At 54.6% G+C, this 20,491-nt stretch overlaps 1 protein-coding gene across 1 annotated transcript in view; it reads right to left on the reverse strand.

The window, feature by feature from the left end:
• Positions 1 to 16,409: 16,409 nt before the first annotated feature.
• CTNNBL1 (catenin beta like 1) overlaps positions 16,410 to 20,491 on the reverse strand; it is an 85,602-nt gene continuing 81,520 nt past the window's right edge. Inside the window, exons 15-16 of the mRNA XM_088154147.1 lie at positions 20,000 to 20,072; positions 16,410 to 16,626 (exon numbers count right to left, since the gene is read on the reverse strand). Of these exons, the coding sequence (XP_088010273.1) occupies positions 16,538 to 16,626; positions 20,000 to 20,072 (162 nt within the window). The 3' untranslated portion in view covers positions 16,410 to 16,537. The remainder of the gene's footprint in view (positions 16,627 to 19,999; positions 20,073 to 20,491) is intronic.

Raw genomic sequence — 20,491 nt, forward strand, 5'->3', positions numbered from 1 at the left:
GGTCAGACCCAGGTGGGTCAACCTGAACCAGGGAGGTCTGAAGAAACTATCTTCTTGTTGGGTTCATTTTCACTAAAGAGCTCTCGTTTGATTATTCAGTCATTAACATTACATTTGTTTCATTAGTCATTCATCAAGAATACATTGATGGGGGGGGGGGAATCCTGCCCCGTCGGGGTTGAAAGAGCAACATTAGAGATGAGTTTGTGCCAGTTAGTAGGGAAACATTTCTTCTTCTCCCTGGAATACTCCAGAATTGCCTCAGTGCAGGGTCTTTTGAAAGGGGAGTGCCCGCAAGACCAATGAGAAAATGTGGGGCCGTTGGGCTCCCAAAGAGCATTCAGCTGTGCCCCGGGGGATGGCAAGACTTTGCCGGGCTTGGAAGCTAAGCCAGTTCAGGTCCAAGGGGTCCTCGCATGGGAGACCATCGGGCACTCTTACAACTACAGGCTGGGCTGGGAAGTTGAGAAAACGTTTTGGAAGAAGACTGTGGCAAAGTCTTCCTTGTTTTCTGCTAAGGAAACTGTGTGCAGAACAATTCCACTCAAGGACAGAAATAATGCCATGTGTCGTGTCTGGGTGTTAATGGTATATCCCTATTTTTTGAGTCCCGTGACTGCAGTGGGGTACGCCTTTGATAGATCAGTCAGTCAGTCAGTCAGTCAGTCAGTCAGTCAGTCAGTCAGTCAATCAGCCAAGGAGAGCAGCGGGTAAATGAAATTGCAGAGTGAATCTCTATAAACCACTGCCCAGCCCCTCCTTACAAGGAAGTGATGGGTTAAGTCACAGGGAATTGGGGCTCTTCAGGTGGGACTGGAGAGGAATCAAGGTCCCAGGGGATCACCTACCGCAGGCCATGGAGCGAGACCAGGACCCCAAGGGCCTCGCTCTCCTGTGGGCACGGCACGCCCTTCCGCCTCCCCTGCCAGGAGGAGCAGGGAGCAGAGCCAGGAGCACCCTGGAAGGCTCCTCCCGGACAGGCCCCAGCGCGCCTCCAGCCACTCCTTCTCCTTGCCCCGATGATACTCCTCTGCTGGTGAACAGGGCTAGCTGGGCACTGTGGGACTTCGCCCCGGGCGCGGCTGTACATCTCCGCTATCCAGGGGCTCAGCCTCGGATAGAAGAGTTGCCTTACTTGGCAGGAGGCCTCTGACACGGCCCAGTTTGGTTGCAGGCAAAGGAAACCTTCTCCGCACTGAAGAGGGGCCGAGGAACCAAAGCCTTGGGCTTCCCAGTGGGAGTCCAGGCTGCTTCTTCCTGCTCTCCTGCGTTAACGGAACCCGGTCAGTTCACTTGCTGGTCCTGGGAGGCCCCGGGCCCTGCTGGCCTCATCGCTTTCCCAGCCGGAACTCTGCCCGTCTAGTTCCTTGCGGGCTCCCTGGACGAGGGCCGTGGCCCCTGAATGCGGGCTAACTCGATGGACGCACAGTCCCTGGGACTCAGCACCAGCCCCGGGCTGTGCAGCTCCCCACTAGGACCCAGGTCCCACTTGGGGCAAGGTGCTCAACGGCCCCCACTTCTGACAGGATTGTCGCCTCCTCTGCCTGAGGCTGCCAAGAAGCGGCTGCCTCTCTAGTAGACCAGCCGGTCTACTAAACCAGTCAACCCACCAAGGGATGACCAACAGCCTTTCTTCTTCCAGAAAGGATTGGTAGTTTCCCATTAAACCAAGTTCAGAGAAGGAAGCAGTGACACAGTGGGGCTGCTTGCCTGTGGGCTCTGCTGGAAGGAGACCCAACAGGAGACCCCCGACCCGCTCTTCAAGCTTCCACTCTAGAGGTCCCCGAGCACCAACTAGCAGTCAGAAGACACGATGAAAACTCCTTAATCTCACAACACGTGGACAGACACAACCAGAGCTTCAAGTGGGAAATTGTCAGCATCTTAGACCAAGCTAGATCCAAAAATGCAAGGGAATTCTTGGAAGCCTGGCATTCAGACAAGGCAGCCATCAACAGGCACATAGAGATAAACAGCATCTACACACTGTTCAAAAGAGACAATAGAAAGGAAACAAAAAGACCAGCAATCAACACCCAGATAAGCAGAGATTAACACCAGGATTACCACCAAACTATCAAGCAGAAAACAGCGCCCTAACTAAGGAGCTACCAAGAAAAGAACCCCCCCCCCCCCACCAACACTGGCAGGCCAAGCTGCTGTATATAAGCAGGGAGAAAACCCCTAGCACTGATGAAGTTCCCTAGTTGGGTGATGAAATGTCTGCGAGCAAAGCGCCAAGCTCAGAGAGCCCCAAGGACCCCACAGTCCAGGAGAAAGCCTGGCTGCTCCCGCAGGTCAGGCCCTTCGGGCGGGAGGCTCTCGGGCTCCGGGGCGCTTCTGCTTACCCCACAGGAGCTGCAGAAGGGACAAGGGGCGTCCCTTGATTTCTGTGCGCGTTCGGAAGGGGACCCTCTTGGAGGAGGAAGGAGAGGGCTTCCTGCTGTGATGCTCCTAAGAACAGCATTTGGGTTCAAGAAGTCTTGTCGCATCAGCAGTTCCCAGAGGAGGCATTCAAAACCTGCTCCCCCCAGCCCGTCAAAGAGGAAGGTGGGAAACCCTTTTCTTCCTCACCCTTTCCATAACATGGCGACTTCCGTTCCCTCCTGCAAGACAGAGGCCCTCGCCCCGCAGCATCTCCTGGCCGGGCTTCCTCATTTAGCAGTTGCCACGCGGGCAGGGAGCAGGCCGATTAATGATCTATCTCTGGAATCCGGAAGCCGGCCTCACGTAATTACATGCAAATGGCTGAAACCTGCTAAGATCTTTTACTGTATAATCAGATGTATTTAAATCATGCTAAGAAGAAGCAGGAGGGCATAAATTTCCCATCACGTTTAGAGCTTCTCCAGGTGGGAAGAGCTCAGTCTACTCTGCCTTCATCTCCGTCTCCGGAAGATTCGCCCTCCTCGGCCTGGGGGCGAAGGCCAGGCGCGCGAGCCAAGCGCAGACGGGGACTTGCCTGCCGAGGATGGGGCTGGACCCGAAATTAAGGCATTGCCCGCTTCACACCTCCAGCGAAGCAAGGGGGCCTGCAAGTCAAGACGGCAGCCGCGGCACCGCCACGGGTAAGGGCAGAGCTTTGATTGTACCATTGTGGCTGCCATCCTGACTTTTTTGCCCACCCCCTGTGGCCACCCCCTGACCCCACTCCCTCTCTGGGCCATTGGCTGCAGGGCTGAGCTGAAGGTCTGTCCCGAGAGTCCCTCCGAATCTGTCTTCCTGCGGCTGAAGACCCGACTCCATGACCCACCTTCTGGAACCACAGAGGTCCAGATCAGGGGTTTCTTCCCATCAGCCCTTTGAGGTAGGCCAGGTCAGGAAACAGGCATCACAAGGACAAATGGAATAGCATGCTGGCTGGGGAATTCTGGGAGTTGAAGTCCACTCATCTTCAAGTTGCCAAGTTTGAAAAACCCTAGCCCAAGAAGAACCTCCTTGACATTTTCCTCTGGACATTTTGAGAACGGATCATTTCTGGCTTTGCCCTGCAAAGATGAGATAGAACTGGATAGCTGTACTTGCTGATTTTGGGAGCTTGGCTTATTCCTGACTCCACCATTTAGCCAGGCCTTGATCTCTCCTCTCTCTCCTTTTTCTGTGGGTTTCAACCATCTTGTCTGCTGAAGAAATACCAGCAAATACTTTGTAAATCTCCAGTCGGCTTGAAGAAAGACGCTGGGTCTCTGCGACTTGCACGTTCTCCTCTTGATGCAAAACCACCACAGTAAGACTGCAATGGATCTCGTCATCGCCAGGTGGAAGAACATATTGGAACCCACCAGGTAGATTGTAGCGGATGCATCTTATGAGAACAGGCCTGGCACCATCAGCCTCTTGGGGAGGAAACTCTTTGCACACTCGCAGATCAAGCAAAGGACAGGGCTTTACATAAAGGTTTGAAAGACAAGTGGCTTCCTTCTTAAGTTCTGGGCGTGCCGTGTAACATCTAGCTTCCAAACAAGCTCACGCAGTTTCATCCTTGATATGCCGTGGCATCAGGATCAAACTTCAGCTACAGTAACAGTGTGCTGAGGAATATCTGACCATGTTCAGCCTATACAGTGTGCTGAATATATATTGAGAGAGGCTGGATTGGAGGAAGATGAGCACGGTTTTAAAACTGGAGGAAGAAACACCAATAACCTGTGTTATGCTGGTGCCTCTGCTTTGATAGGTGAAAATGCAAGTGATCTGCGAGCTCTAGTAATAAAAGGAGCACACTGAAGAAATGGGACTAAAATTAAATACAGGCACTCCTCACTTAACAACCACAATAGGGACCGGAAAATAGGCTGTTAAGCAGGGCTGTTGTTAAGCAAGTCATCACATGACCAGACCCGATTTTATGACCGTTTTTACGATAGCCATTAAGCGTATCATGTGGATGTTAAGTGAATCATGTGGTCGTTAAGTGAATCCAGCTTCCCCAATGGACGTTTTTTGCCGGAATTTGCTTAACAACCACGTGATTTGCTTAACGACCATCATAAAAAAAGCTTGAAAATCACAATCACGTGACCATGGGGAGTGGTGCAGCAGTTTGTGATGGTCATAAGTGTGAGTACAGGTTGTAAAGCACTTTTTCCGAAACCATCGTAATTTTGAACCATCATTAAACAAATGTTCATTAAGTGAGGACTACCTGTATAAAGACCAAACTAATGCCAAGAGGTACAAGAACCAGCCTTAAAATCGACAGTGAAGATATCGGAGTGGCAGAGAGCTTCTGACTTCTAGGATCAACCATCCACAGTCAAGGAACCAGCAGTCAAGAAATATGCCACGGACAAGCACTTGGCAGAGCAGCCAGGAAGGCCCTGGAAAAGATATTCAGATGCGGTGATGTGTCTGCACCTACAAAGATCAGAACTGTGCCAGCCATGGTCTTGCCTGTGACCCTCCGGGGAAGTGAAAGTTGGACTTTGAAGAAGCAGGAGAGGAAGAGTATTGACACCTTTGAACTTTGGTGCTGGAGAAGATTCCTGAGAATATGTGGATGCCCCAAAAAACAAACCAGTGGATCACTGAACAAATCAACTCAGAGTTCTCACTCAAGGCACAAATGACCTACTTTGGACACATTATGCAAATATCCATCTCTTTGGGGAAGGCTGTAATGCTGGGAAAGGTGGAAGGAAACAGAAGAAGAGGACCAACAGCCGGGTGGAGGGACTCCGTTACAGGTGACAGAGGCACCTTTGGGAGACCGGAAGGACAGACTGGAGACAGATCGTCATGGAGAAAATCTATCTAGGGGATCACTAAACACTGACACAGACCGGATGGCACATTATCAATCAATCAAACATACTTTCAAAAACATTTATATATTTTAAAACAAAAAAGCAGGATAAAAATGGAATAATACTAATATTAATATCCTCAAGAGACTGCAAGAGAGCCAAAATAAAAAGCTTACGTTCTGTGCATTCAGATTTGAATTTTTTACCCAGAAAGCTGAAGAGCACAACTGACAAATTTAGGGAAGTCCACCTATTTTCCAGTACTAACTGTAGCTCTGCTCCTGCCACGGCAGCTTTCTCTGACCTTCAGAACCAACAAAGACGGGACGGGACAGCCACTGAAATGGGTGTGGATGCCGTGTTGCCGCGCGTGTTTAACTGCAGCCGGGAAAAACGTTTGCCCCTTCGCCCTGGAAGGGCACCCAAGGCCAAGAGCTGCATTCTCCTAAGACTCCACCTCGTCTGCTGCCCTGGCGTTGGCACCCGGCGCCGGGGAGAGTTTCCCAGTAATCTCGTGCTCCAAGAATTCCGGTGCACCACGAGATGACAATATCACCAGACGCCGGCTATCAAACAAAAGGCGACATTTTATTAGACAAGCAGGTTACAGCAACGATAACGGTTCCACCGAGACAGCTGAGGGCAGATTTTTGATATAAAAGGAATAATCAGGAGCAAGGCTGTGCCTCCAAAGATTTATGCTCGCCCGGAGAAAACAACCCTGTTTCCTCCGTGGGAATTCAATGGGAGGCTGAGGGTGGCTTGAAACTCTGGCCAAACGGTTGGGGGGGAAACCGGAGGCCAGGCAGGCACCAGGGAGTTCCCAGCAGGGACACCCCCAGACCTGGACCTGCCGTTTGACCTCGGGCCCCTGCCTGGGTCGGGGAGGCAGCTTCAACGGGCGTCTTGGGAATCCTCCTGCGGTACTGGAGGCATTTGTTTAATCAGGAAATTCATATGCCACTCATGCCCTTAATGGCTCTGGAAGGCTTACGGAGATACGATAAAACCATCCATAAAAAGAACTTAAATGCATAACAAATATAAAACACACACAAACACAGTAACATTAAAAGGCCTGGGTAAAAGTGGGTGTTTTCAAACTGTGCAAAGGCGGCGGCCAGCCCAAACTCCGACAGCAACGTCTTCCTCAGGAAGTCCGTCCTGTGGAAAAGCAGGGGCTGCTCTCCTCGGCAGGACCTGCAGGAGAAGGCGCAGAACAGGGACAGGCGGCGTGGAGGAGGGGTCTGCTCAGCCCCGTGGGGCAGGCCAGGCCAGGCCAAGAAAAAGACGGCGCGGGGATTCCAGGGATGTCCTTTACTGCTCTAGGGTAGAATAAGAGAACCTGGGAAGCCTGGCGGTTTCTCTCGGTCCCGCCTCACGCCAAAGAAAACCGAGGTGGGGTCATTTTGAGTTTCTTCCTCACCCTTCCCTCTTTCCTGAAAGCCCCCCTTGAGCTTCCATCATTCCTTCCCCCTTCCCAAGGCCAGATCTATGTTCCTCCACAAAGCCGTACAAAGGGAGGCATCTGATGATGTCACATCGTTTCGTCATCTTCCCGCAAATGATTTGTGCCGTTGGCACGATGATATCAGACATATGTGATGTCACTTGCCCTGCATGAATGCCCATGGGTGTGCATTAAGTTGTACACTAAACTGAACACCTTGATCTGGATATGGAAAGCAGCCCGACCTCCGGTTCCCTCACATGCTCCAGAGGAACACCTCGGTCACGCATCCCCTCCCCTTCCGGCCATGACCCAGGCCACCTCCGCACTGGACCAAGGTCCAAACCCAGGTTGGAGAGGGCCAAGATAACCTGTTTCTCCTAAGAGCAACGGCAGTGCTGCTTCCAATGAAGAACACTGGAACTGGTGAAGGCTAATGATGTCTCTTTAGGGGCCTCACTAGGGCTTCCTTAATGCGATGGGGAACAGCGTCTGCTACAGAGAGGTGTTAATAATTGGCAAAGGAATGACTGGCGGGACAGAGTCCCTGGAAGCTCTTGTGAGCTCAGCCAGCGAGGCAGGAAGTGGAATAAATTGATTCCAGAAACTTACCCGCTTCCTCGGGAGACAAGAAATGAAACTGGTTCTGACGGGTCTTGTGGGACAGTGCACCGGACGCCCGAGGTCTAAGGCTGCTCACGATCTCGAGCAGCCAAAATCCAATGACTTGATCAGGAAAGAGCTGGGCCAGCTCGGCTCACGCGGTCACACCAAGGCTTTGGCATCTGCTCGACAGGCTTGAGGAGCGTCACTGGTTAGCTCTTCACAGGTACAACAGGCGGGAGGAAACCTCCCCCACGTGGACTGCGTAATGGCACCTATTCCACGCCTGGTGAGATGAATGGATCAGGCAAGTCTGTGAGCTAAATAAACTCATTACGAGTGTTCATAGGGGGAAGCCAAACCCAGAAGCTGAAACATTTGACTCCTTTAGCACCTGAAATGCTAGCAGATTTATTACTGCATAACATTGGCGGTTCACAGACCATTTCTTCTGCTGCATGGCCTGTAGTCTGGAAGGAAAAGGACTCCGCCTATAATACACCCGGCCCGTCTATCGAGCCGGCTGGCTGGACTGCGGATCTCCAGGAAGGGGGATGACGAAAGAAGAGGTCAGAACAAAATGAAACACGGGAAATGCCAACGTTCAGAATTTCCTTTCAGCCATGGCCTGCCTGGGTTTGAGGTGGCACAGATTTTCTTGCCTTGATGAGCCACTTAACACACGTACCACGATAAGGAACTTTGGTCTCCGTTTAATACAGGAGAAATTAGGTTAGACGTTCTAATGAATTTCAGTGCAGTTATTGAGATAAAGCCAGGCCTTTGTCATTCCTTTCCTCAAGGATTCCCACCTCGATGCCAACGGGGAGCAGAAATACTTCCTCTGATCTGAGGAATGCCGGTCGGTATCCACCTTTTCCTGGCAGCAGCACTCTCCTGCTTTCCCGCAGAGCATTGAGGAGCCGTTATATGATTTATCTGAAGGGAGAAGGAGCAGGTGAGTTTGGTGGCTGCATCTGTCTGATTTCTTTAAACACACGCTTACAGAGACTCGGGTTTGGGCACTATTTGTATCTGCTTACGTTGTGGGAATGGGTGGCATGCCAGCATCATGAATAAAGAAAGAAATAACATGTTCTGAGTAGTGCTGTTAAAAATCAGGCCTGCGGTCAGAATAGAGGCGATGGGCTTCTTTCTATGCCCAGCGTTTGGTACCGTGGTTCCTGTGCTGGCATCTTGTTGGGTTCTTGCATCCTGCTGGGGAGCAGCTGTGTAAAGTCGACTGGCCCTCGGCAAGCAAGGGCCAGGTGTCAACTCAGGGCTGGGGAACTCCTTTGCCTGGAGACTCTGCTGCCTGGAAACTATGGCTGCCTGGCCAAATGAATTCGTTTGTACCTCCAAGGATAAGCAACGCTTCAGATTCAGTTCCCCAAAGGAGCAAACATAGGCCTCGTCTGCAGCACTTTAAAGCAGCTGCATCTTTTCCTGGGATCACAGCCACAGCAGCTGCCGTGGGATCCCAGGGAAAAAATGCCTCTGCTTTAAAGAGTTGCAGACATGGGTTGCATTTCTGCCCCCGTGCATTCTGGTGCCCCTTTGTGGAACTGAATCTGAAGTATTACACAGCCCCCACTGGGCCGTACAGCACAGCTTTAGGCAGGGATATGGTTAAATGGCATGGGACTGGGCTGTCTGAGGGACCACCTCTCCCCGCTTACAGGTAGTCCTCGCTTAACTACTGTTCGTTTAATAATGGTTCAAAGTTACGATGGCCTCAGAAAAAATGCTTTACAACTTATACTTGCACTTACAACCATTGCAACCCCTCCTGCGGTCACGTGATCGTGATTTGCAACCTTTTTTACAATAGTTGTTAAGTGAATCACTGTGGTTGTTAAGCAAATTCCAGCAAAAACGTCCATTGGAGAAGCTGGATTCATTTAACAACCATGTGATTTGCTTAACAACCATTGTAAAAATGGTCGTAAAATTGGGTCTGGTCAGTGGTGACTCGCTTAATGACTGCCCTGCTTAACAACCAATTTTCCAGTCCCTATTGTGGCTGTTAAGTGAGGACTACCTGTACATCAGCCCGGCCCATCAGATCTTGCAGGGAAGGCATGTTGCAGGTACCATCGTCCAGGGACCTGCATTTGGTGGGTCCCAGGAGATGTACCTTCTCAGCTGTGACATCCCTCCTTCCGAGATTAGATTAGCGCCCTCCCTTTTGCTCTTCCGGAAGACCTCATGACCTGGTGATGCGATCAGGCCTGGGGCTCCCAGCGGACCAGAGACCTGCTGAGATGGCCCCATGGCTGAGGGGGCCGTTTCATTCTCCCTCCTGTATGGTTTGTATCTTGGTTTTTATGAGATTTATTAATATGGTTTTTATATTTTCCATGCTGTTTTTATATTTGTTTTCTATCTGATTGTTGTACGCCGCCCAGAGTCGCTTTTGGTGAGATGGGCAGCTATATAAATTTGCTCAATGAATAAATAAATATAATGGGATCCAGTGTGAACATTTGCTTCGTGCAGACGGATTTGTCGTCGTGTCTCGGTTGGCTTCAGGCTCCGTCAAGCGCAGCTGCCCGGTAAGCGGTTCCCCCCAGGGACCCTGAACGGAAGCCGCCCCACGGGGCCTCTCTCGGAGACAAGCAGGGGCTCGGGAGAGGCCCGGCCAGCTCACGGCCAAGCCTAAGCAAAGGGCACCCTCAGCCTTCTCTGCCGCCCCCGTGGAGTTCTCCACCTGAAAACCAGACGCTCGCTGTACCTCCCGCGGCTGAGCCCCTACAGGTCTGGCCGCCTCGCTGGGGCTGCCCAGAGGCCGAGGCCCCTCCTGCCCACGGCCCCGGGTTGCAAGAGGGCGCTGCCCGGGAGTCCCGAGCAGAGCGGGAGCGTTCAGCCCGGTGGCACGTTCACTTCATGTCACGATTTGGTGGGGCCAGAAATCAACCCCAAAAGGAAAAGAAGCTCGGTCTGGTCTGGGTTTGGGTTTTGCTCCTTGGCCCAGAATAAGCCATTCAGGAGAGAGAAAGAGCTCTGCAGCAGCAGAAGGGAAATCAATGGCCGGAGAAAGAGGATCTGTGTTTCTGAAGGCCTCTCCCCAGTTCTGGCAGCCCCTCTTCGCGTTTAGCAGTCGCCGAGGGATGCCAGGGAGGGTGCTTCCCAGTTGCGGCGGATCCGGGCCCCTTCTGCCTTGCTCACAGGCTCAGCGCATCGCTCGAGTTGGAGCAAGCCTGGAGATGCCCAGAGCTCTTGCGATGAACCCGCAGCCCTGGCCCCCTCTGCGGTGCAGCAAACGTGGAGGGCTGCTTTGCCCGGCTTGATTCTTCAGGCAGGGGGTCGCTCAGAGCGCCTTGGCAAAGGGCCTTCAGCACACCGACACGTCGGCTTCCCGGCTGCTGCCAACTCCCTCTAAAGCAGTGTTTCTCATGCTTGGCCACTTAAGGATGTGTGGACTTCAACTCCCAGAATTCCCCAGCATCCAAGTCCACACATGCTGGCTGGGGAATTCTGGGAGTTGAAGTCCACACATCCTAAAGTGGCCAAGTTTGAAAAAACTGCTCTAAAGGGATTTTCCTGGCACCGCCTGAGCGTACCACAATCCAGTGTCATCTCAGGCATGTAGCGCAAGAACAGGAGCAAGGACTACTATTGCGTTTTCCAGCACGCCAACAAAAAGCACAGAGTAAAGAGGTTCACTTGTTCACTAATTTAATAGATTTGTGTATCGCTTCCCAGTATTGTAAATTAGAAAGCAGATATGCAATAGAGACTGTTGAAAAATGAGCAGGGGAATGAGAAAGAGAGAGATAAATGCAGAGAGTTCTGGTACCGGACCTCCGAATCAGCTTGGCACTGCCTTACAGAAGGGGCATCTGAAACACCTTTCCCAGACCTTACTGGCCCTGCCTTGCCTGCCCGTCCCAGTCAGTGCCCAGAGGTACCAGGGGAGCCCGCTGGGGAACCCCGAGCCTCAGCCCACTCAGATTGCAGCAGAGGCCCGGGCCCCATAGGGCCCACCCACCCCCAGAGAGAAAAGAGGGGGGCAGCAAAGCTTCCCCACTTTGGCCTGCATTGGGCAAGGGACTCAGCAGCTCAGAGTGAAACCTTCAGGCGAGCCCCGTCTCGGCTGACTTCCCCGGCAGTTTTTCAGGCAACGGGGCAGACGGGGTTTCTCCCGGGGAGATCGTTGACTTCTCACTCTCGCCTCCAGCCCTGCTTTCCAGGCCGCAAAGGACCCGCCAGGCCGCGGCTAATCCTGCTCAGCTTCCTAGATCGGCCAAGGTGCCAAGCCAAATCACGCTTAAAGCAGAGAGAGAAATATTCGCTTTTGCAGGACAATCAGCCATTCAAAGCAGCAATCCTGTAACTGATGTGTGTGTGTGTGAGAGCGAGCGAGCGAGCGAGAGCCATGCCCTTCGGGTGCCCAGGAGCGAAGGGAGAAACCAGTTTTCTCCCCCGACCCCTCAGTCCCAGGGAGAGAGAACCCCTGCAGAGCAGCCAAGGTCAAGCCGAGCCTTTCTCGGCTGGGTTTGGAATTAGCTCTCCCGTTCTGGGAGAATTCCTTTCCAGAGCATCATGAGTGCCGATGGGAGGCTGGGCCTCTGTCTTATTACGTTGCATCTGGAAACTAGGTTGCACCTGCCAGCCGGAGAGACGTGGGGAAGTACAACTATCCCCTCACGTGAAGCAAAGCTACCTAAGAACAAGAGGAGGCTCAGTCCGATTACAGAATAAGGCTGTTGGAAGAGACACGTAGGGAAAGCTGAAGGAAACGGGCAGGAAAACACGCACGGATGCTTCGAAAAGCAACTTGCTCCTGTGCTTGGACCATCTCCTGTTCTGCGCTCTCTGTGAGTTTCACAAGAGTAAAGGCTTTGATGTTAGGAACTGCCATCGTCTGCATCACATGCTGGATCTCCTTAAGCTGGAATCGCTTGTTCAGGGAGGTGGATCTGCAGTCCCCTGACAGGGAGCACCATGTGCTGGCAAATTCATCCTTTAAATCAGGCAGCTACGAACAGAGGCGACTAGTCAGAAGTGCGTGCACGCCAACAGGTCCCATCTGGCCTCCCCCTGGCCTGCTTGGGGTGGGGGGAAGGAAGGCGTTGCTTGATGAATGTGCTGCCCCAGCTCTGCCAGCCGGCCTTTTCTGTTCGCTTCCGGTGCCAACACAGAAGCCCTCTCTGTCTCACAGAGACGTTGGAAGAGCTGGGGGAGTCTCTTGGCAGTCTTCCCCAACGAGTGAGGGGGTCTTCTGCACAACGGCTTTTCTTCCAGGCATGTGGCGCAATCGTAGCCGAGCATGTTGAGACCAATTTCCGCCTGTCCCGAGTCTGGCCCTGGCTGGAGGCAGCTCTGCTCCTCCGGCACTGGAAGCTGCAGGAGTTGAGTCCTGGGGGGCAGCCTCCCACCGACTGACAGACGGCCGGCTGGCCACTGTAACCCCCCTGCCCTCTTTCATAGGAGGAAAGTGAATTGTGCAAGACACCAACACCCCACGGAGAAGAGCAGCTGGCAAATGCCACCTTCTGTTTCCATCAGTCGTCTTCAGTGAGCCAGGGGGGCGGGGGGGCAGGTTCAGACATTGGATGGAGAGACTTGGGTTCAAACCCACCTGTGGATGCTCATGGGGTGACTTTGGGCTCCCTCCCAGGGAGGTGGGGAGACATCCCTTGCCAGCCGCCTTGGTCTGTGGAAGGAAGGCAGGAAACTCCACAGCGAAAACCCCCAAATTCCTCCCTGCAGCCAAGGGCCTCCCGAGGAAGCCGTGCCCTGCCGGGGCCCCGGGTTTTGATGGACTTGCCCAGCAAGTTCTTCCCAGACGTGGGGAGCTTCCTTCCAGCCAGCCTGGGCAGGAGCAGCAGCTGGGAGGGAGGCACATCTGGCCAGGAGCTCGTGAGACCGACCGGGAGGCCCTCCAACAACATTGGGGCTGCAATTCCCAAAGGCAGACTGGCTGCAAAGGGCAGGTGGGGCTGGCAGCCCCAACACTTGCAGGGGGCAGGAGTCCCAGGGCTACGCAGCCCGGGGAGAAGGGGCAACCCCTGGCAGCCTTGCTTGTGCCGGGGCCTCTCTCCTCTATCTTGGCCAGGGGCCACTGATGGCCATCCCTGGTGGCGGGGAGGGGTCGCAGCTTCCTCTCCCAAGGAAATTTTACAGCGGGGAGGAAGGCAACCTCAGCCCACCCAAAGAAGTGTCCTATTTCTTCCCTTGTGGTGCGGCATTGCTGCCCAGATGGCCTTGGATAGATGGGCAGCCATAGCAGCGAGCCAAGCAAAGGCATAAACAGACCTCCCCGTGCCACCTTGCCAGAGACAGATCCAGAAGCCAGGCTGAGCAGCCAGCCTGTGGCGGGCGCTGCACGAGAGGACAAAGGCCCCAAGGGGCCGCAATGGGTGGATTATGGATTACGGCCATGTCACCAGACACCGCGGTGCCCCTGAAGGTCACCCACATTCACCACTGCTGGAACAGATGGAACCATTTGAGCTTTTCACAGCATTTCAGGTGGGTTGAAATGAAGTCCCTGCTGGAGGGTGCTTTGGAGCCGGGTCTGTGGGCAGAAACCAAGAAGCCGTTCTCAAATGAAACCAGTGGGTCTGATTCAGGGGATCTGGGACTGCTCCCTGTCCGCAGGGCTGGAAGGACCCGGGTGTTGGCTCCGGTACCCCTGCCTTGGGGGCGCCTTCCTCCGCTGCTACCGGTTGGGGAGGCGGGAGAGGGAGGCAGTTCAGCTCACGTCTCTCCCAGCCAGGTAACACGTGCGGAGAGCTTAATCTGTCGACATCTGGAGCTTCATTCATCACCCATCAGCCCGGGAGATGCGCAGAGGGCTTTGTGCTCAGGTAAGCGAGAGCACTCCAGGTTTGTTACAAGCCCTTCAAACGTGTCTTTCTGGGAGAGAAGAAAAGCAAAGGAAAATCCAGCTCTATGGGCAGGGCTCCTTGCAAGGAAGCTTCTCCGGGGATGGACCTATTTCTTCAGGGGGAACCAGGTGTTGGAGGGCAGGTCCAGAGGCCTCAGTCCCGTTGTGGGCAGGGACTTGCCCATCAGGAGAGGCTCTCAGCTCACCCTCGTCCTCCCCAGCCCAGTTGCAGAGAAGGGGAGCTGGGAGTGGGGCACCCAGGCTGGGCCAATGGCGCCTGGGGCAGCTGCCTCTCCCGCGGGCAGGCAGTCTGGCAGGTGACTTCACTGGGGCAGGCGAGCAAGGAGAAAGGAGGGCCACTCAGAGCCCTAAGCTTAAATGGGGGGGCAGCAGGGGGGCTCCTAGCCACCCTCTAACCCCCCCATGACCTGGATCTACCTGCATCATCCTTTCCAAAACTTAATGGCCCCATAATCTTTGAGCACATGGGGCCATTAATCTCTCTCAAAGAGATCCCCCCAGTTTCAATGGGGCCTTGAATTCTCAGCCTGCGTTGAAGGGGGGCAGACCCTCTGAAAGAGCCAACTGGCCCCCCTTAGTGACCCTTGAATAGTTTCCAAGCAGGGGTTATTCCAGCCCCACAAAGTGGGAGCAGGTTGGGGTTCCCAAGTCCACCCAGACACCCAGTTGCATTCCTTATTAGGTAGAGGATGCAAATATCCGTCTTCCTGGCTGTCTAGGTCGCTCTCTCCCCAAGCTCTGTGGATCAGGCCAAGAAGTGCCATGTAATTCTGGGGGGAAAGGGAGGATGGGTGGCCCCTGGATGGGGTCCCATTTTCTTCCAGCAGGCGGGCCAGTGCTGGGCGCAGAAGGGCCGAGCAGAGGCTGCTCTGCAGGGAGGTTGTGCTCCTGCTGCTGCACCAGGATGTGAAGCCCCACTGGGATGCCAGCCTGGCCGTCCTTCCTGCCTAGCCCTGCCTCAGCCCATAAGGAAGGGCGGCACCCCCCCCCCCCCATATCCAGGTAGCAGCTGAACGTGGCTTGGGAAGCCACCAGTCAAGCCTCTGCCAATTCAGACCATGGCTACCCTCTTTTAAGGCACATAAGGAAAGCAACGGAGGGAGAGAAGCAGAAGTGTGCCGGGGGCCAGGAGAACCTTCCCCCCCGGAAAGGTTTTGCTTCAATCCTCCGGCCACCAACCACCGTCTCTGCAGCCCCCAGGCTGAATAACCCTTCAGGCTGGCTGTGCCAACAAGCGCCTGGAAGCTTCCCTCACAATGTGTTTTCCAGGGTGATGAGGCACGGATGCTGCCAGCATGCAAATGTCCCTAAATGAGGCCCAGCCCCACGGAGGGGAGCAGCTGCCCGCTCTGCGCTGCACTGGCTGTCATTAACTGGGGGAGCAGAGCAAGGGGATGGGGCAGGCCGCAGCACGTCCCCACCCAGCCACCCTGCCCCGCAGGGCACCCTGGACTGAGAGTGGAAGAGGAGGGGGGGCTGTTTTTTCCAGGAGAGACTCTCCAGCTGGGCAGTGCCAGTGGGGAGTGGGGCAGGACAAGGCCCAGAAGGAGCCAGACCGGCTGACCAGCCAGGCTGGGGGCTGCTTTGCATAGCTCTTCAGCTCGGCTTCATAATGCTTCCGATGGGCGTTCCCTCCCCGGCTGCAAGCTCTTCCGATGCGCCAGACTACAGTTCTTATCAGTTACTCATATTCATGTTTTATTTTATGTATCTTTTTAAATTGGGACTTTGGTTTTGGTTTTTAATTGTGATTTGATGTTTTATGATTCCTGCACGTGATTCAGCAGCATATAAGCCTGGTAAATAAATACACTCCCTGAAGCATACCTGGGGCGTGATGAGGTTTGCAATTAGCTGCCTCCGGGAGATGTCAGATTGGGAAAAGCAGCTTAGATCTGTGTTTCTCAACCTCAACCATTTTAAGATGTGTGGATTTCAGCTCCCAGAATTCCCCAAACAGCATGCTGGCTGGGGAATTCTGGGGGTTGAAATCCACACTTCTTAAAGTTGCTGAGGTTGAGAAACACAAGCTTAGATGATGGTAAGGGAGGGTGAGCTTTGGGGTAGAAAGCCTTCGGGTTTCCAGGCCAAGGTCCCAAACAGAGAATTATTATGCATCTGGGGTCCCCAAGGGCAAGACACCCAAAGTAACATCGAGCAGTTTTGGAAAGGGAGAAAGCGGTGGATTAAAACTCTCCCTAGCTGGCCATCCCCTCTCATCCCCAGAACCAAGAATCAGTCAAGAAACTTTAAAAAAACAAACCAAACTATCTTTAATAATTAAAACCAAAACCAAAACCTCAGAAGGGCCACTTTCTCCAGAAAGTCCTCTATTTGACCCCAGGTTGCAGCAGGTCATGCAGGCTGCCAGACACAGGATCCTCAGAAATTCTCCAGGAGCTCCACGATCCGCTTCTGCTCGCTCTCCTGGAACTCGGGGTTCTTCCCATCTCCAATGTTCTCCGCGTACTCTGCAAGAAGGTCAGAGGGGCTCTGAGCAAGAGGAAGAACCGCTTCCGAGCACCCTCCTTCCCCCTGGGCTGCAAGGGAAGCTCGGCCGTGGCTCAACTGCCTTCCCTCCTCCTTGCTGAAGGCAGTAGATGCCCGGTGCCCAAGGTCCTGTCACTGGGGAGGCACACGCCAACACTGGGGCCTTGCACTCTAGGGGAAACTCATTTGGGTAGGCCAGTGTTGTCCAAACTTGACCACTTTAAGATGAGTGGACTTCAACTTCATGGCTGGCTGGGGAATTCTGGGAGTTGAAGTCCTCTCATCTTAAAGTGGCCAAGTTTGGACAACACTGGGGTAGGCTAACTGTTTGAGACCCAGAACTTGGAGCTGACGGGAGTGGCTGCTCCACGCTCCAATTGGGAGAACCCATCGTGGGACTGCAGGAAGTCAGGAGCCGGCACCAAGCGGGGCTACGACAGGGCAGAAGAGGAAAGGGTACTTCTGAGGGAGAATCAGTGTCTCCTAAAGCCACCAGAAGCAAAAGTCTTCAAAAGGGGTGAGCTAAAATTCTCCAGATAGAGTAAAGGCAATCCCACCTGTGCCTTTAAAACATGGAGGAGGTTCTGCAAAGGTCTGGCCTTGCTGCCGTTCCGGAACCAAGTGATGGGAACAGCCCTGCAGAAGGATGTGGACCCTCCAAATGGCAAGGAAGCCAAGGACTGATCCTGAAGGTCCTGGGTAGCCCCCAAGGGGTGGCAGCCACTCCGGTGCCTTTCTCAAAGGGTGCCACAAGGAGACCCTTGGACTCCATGTACCAAGCCCCCGCTTTCAAGTAGAAACTGGGAGGTGAATAAGACTCACCCCCACCAAATGGGACCCAAGCAGGAGGGGCCGCAAGCTGGGGTCTCCACCACCCCCGTTTGATCCCAAGAGAAAGATGGACCCCTCGCAAAGAGCCACGGACCACCTGGGTAGAGCTCGGAGGACTAGCGATCAAACAGACCTGGGTCAGGGTGGGGGGACAGTGTGCCTTGCTCCCCTAGCTGCGGGTCAGCCGGGCTGTGTGCTCACAACAGACTGAGCCCAGGATCACTTCCACACACTCACAAGGCTGCTCCTGAGTCAGCCCTCAATTCCCCTCCCCAGCTGCTGCCCCGAAGTTGCAGCCCCTCCCCGCTTCTTCCGTCTTCCAAACACGCAGTGCTTGGGTTTACACCCGGAGCGCGTCCACACTGCTGGTTTGCAGTGGCAAACGTTAGAGCAGGACTGAGCCACGGCCAGATGCAGGACACCGGAGCGAGCCACGCGTGGAGCCGCCCGGATCCAGAACAAACAGAGCTGCATTAATATTTATGGAGCTGCCACTGCTGTACATCTAAGCAGCTCATCAAGCGCTTTAATATGCGCACAACAGGAAGGCTGGTGGATGGGTGGGTGGGTGGGTGGGTGGGTGGATGGAGGAGGAGGAGGAGGCAGCTTCTCCCCACTCAACAAGGGCACATCGACCACACCAACCAAGGAGGGAGGGGGTGCTGCTGGTCTCCCAGGAAAAGGAGGCTCCTAGGAATATGCATGGAGTTCACATCTGGCAGATTTGGATGACAAGCGTTGGTGGGGGCCCTCTCCTGTGCTGGCTCTCAGTTAATAACAGTTAATACAGAAAAATATAAACTATATCTTGGTTGCATTATTGAAGCCCATGTTATGGTTTCATAAACAGTTGGCGAGTAAAATATGAATGGAGATTGAATTTTTGGTATAGTTAAACAGCAGTGCCCTTGGGGGGACCCGGTGGGGGGGGCGTCAGATAGGGGCGGCTTGCCAGCCTCTCTCCTCCTCTCACCACAGCGAAGTCCAGAGGACAAGCAAAGAAGGACCCGAGCGCCCTGCACCCTTCTCAGTGGTTACTATCAGGACCCGCCACCCCCAGCAGCCAAACGGGGGACAGAAACGGCTTCTCTACGTGGCTTGGGCAGGAGGCACCACGAGACTGACTCCTGTCCTTGCAGCTCCTACAAAGTGCCCCCCAAATGCCGTTAACTGGCAGCAGGAGGAGTAGAAAGGAGACGCGAGAGACGTGTCTTGAACAAGGCGAGAGGAGGCAGGAGAAGAGCCAGCTCCTCTGGGGCCAAGACTGGGAGGGGCGGGCCGTCGTAGCACCTCCTGGCTGTCTGCTAAGCGAAGAGCTGCCTTCGGGGATCCAAAGGGCCTGGAGGTCCTCTGCTCCAGCCCTTGGATCCAAGGGCAAGACCTGTCACGCACCCCCTTCGCCCCACAACGTCTCCTGCTTAACCTGCACAGTTTGGCTGGCCCAGGGAAAGCCTACGGGATGGAGAGAAGGGCACGTTTACAGGCGAGGAGCCATTCAGTCCCAAGGGCGCAAGCAAAGAAGATGAGAGGAAACCCGGCTGGTCTCCTGGCAAGACAAGGGATACCGTGGGTGAGGTACCACAGAACCCCTTTTCAAGTCACACTCAAAGAACATTTTCTTGGTTTTCTGGCCACCCACCCAAGATGTCTGCAGAGCTTGGGGTATTCCCCCCCAATGAGGGGGAGGAGGAAGAGGAGCAGGAGGAGCAGCCGCCGCCACCCTTCCTGTCCATGGGTTCCCCAGCAGGGCGGGTGGGCACCCCCCAGGGGGCTTGCAAGGCGAGCCCAGGCTGGCCAGCCAGCGGCCGCGAGGAATTCCAAGGGCTTCTCCCTGCCCCCCCCGGCTTCCTGAGAAACGGAGAGCCCGATCCCTCTCTTGCATCCAAAGCAACTCACGGCCCTCCCAAGGGATCCATCAGCTGTCAGGCTGCCAGAGAAACAGGGAAAATATGTAGGCCATAAAAATCAACTCAAAAGCAGGCTTCCAATTAGCATGCAAAAAGGGAGGAGGGGGCTCTGTGTGGAGAGCCAAAGCAGGGGGGCGGCAGAAGCTCTAAACTGGCTGCTCTCCCGGCCTGGGGCTGGGGGTCCCCAACTGGCCTTCCTGCCCCTTCCTCCGCCAATACCTGTGGGAGGAGCAGCAAGCGTGACTCAGGCCTGAGGGCGAAATTCCCCGTCTTCCCCGAGGAAACAGCCACGGCCAAACACCCCCAGAGAACTTCACCAAGCCGCCACCAGCTTCAGGGGGGCTTGCGGTGCCTCAGGAGTACCCGAACCAAGCCTCGCCCCCAAAGCAGGACCAGACCTGCCTGGTGCCAGGCTTGCGGACGCCAGGGTCCCTCCCTGGCCCCCCTTGGCAGCAAAGGACCGCCTGCCGCTCCTGTTGCTGGTGGCTTTGCAGGCCTTCCGCGGCGGCTCTGCCGGACCATCGAGTCCCCCCAGGGAGCCAGGAGTTTCTGTGGGGGGAACCCAGCCCAACGGGAGCCTGGGGGCCCCCTCCCGCCCTAGCCCTCGAGGACTCACCTTTGATGATGTGCCGGACAATCTTGATGGAACTGCCCCGCATGTTCAGAATCTGATGCACTCTCTGACGTATCTGGCAGGGGAAGAAAGGCGTGGGAAAAACCTGCTGCCCACTGGAAAGGGAAAGTCCACCTTTGGGGATTTTTTGCAAAGCAGCTCGGTAGAACCGCACCACCCCCACCCTGCAAAGCAGCCAGGGAGGCCCATGAAAGAAACGCGGCGCTCGGCCAGGAAGAGCCCTGCAGAGGGAGGGCCTGGAACTGGGGGTGATCCCCCAGGTCCAGAGAGTGCGCTGCGGGTCTCCTCTGCTAGGGAGCTACGCTTGGCAGGTCCTAGACGGCGGGCATTTTCTGCCGTGGCCCCCACTTTATGGAATGTCCTTCCCCCCGAAGCGAGGCAGGCCTCATCCCTTTTAACTTTCCGGAAGTCCCTCAAGACCTGGTTACGTCGTCAGGCCTGGAGACCTCAGGGGACTGGCAAAATATTGAGATG

Source organism: Python bivittatus, unplaced genomic scaffold (genome assembly GCF_059951505.1).
Source record: "Python bivittatus isolate LINGU-HERP-01145 unplaced genomic scaffold, Pbiv_v1 ctg000700_np1212, whole genome shotgun sequence".
NCBI classification, from domain to species: domain Eukaryota; kingdom Metazoa; phylum Chordata; class Lepidosauria; order Squamata; family Pythonidae; genus Python; species Python bivittatus.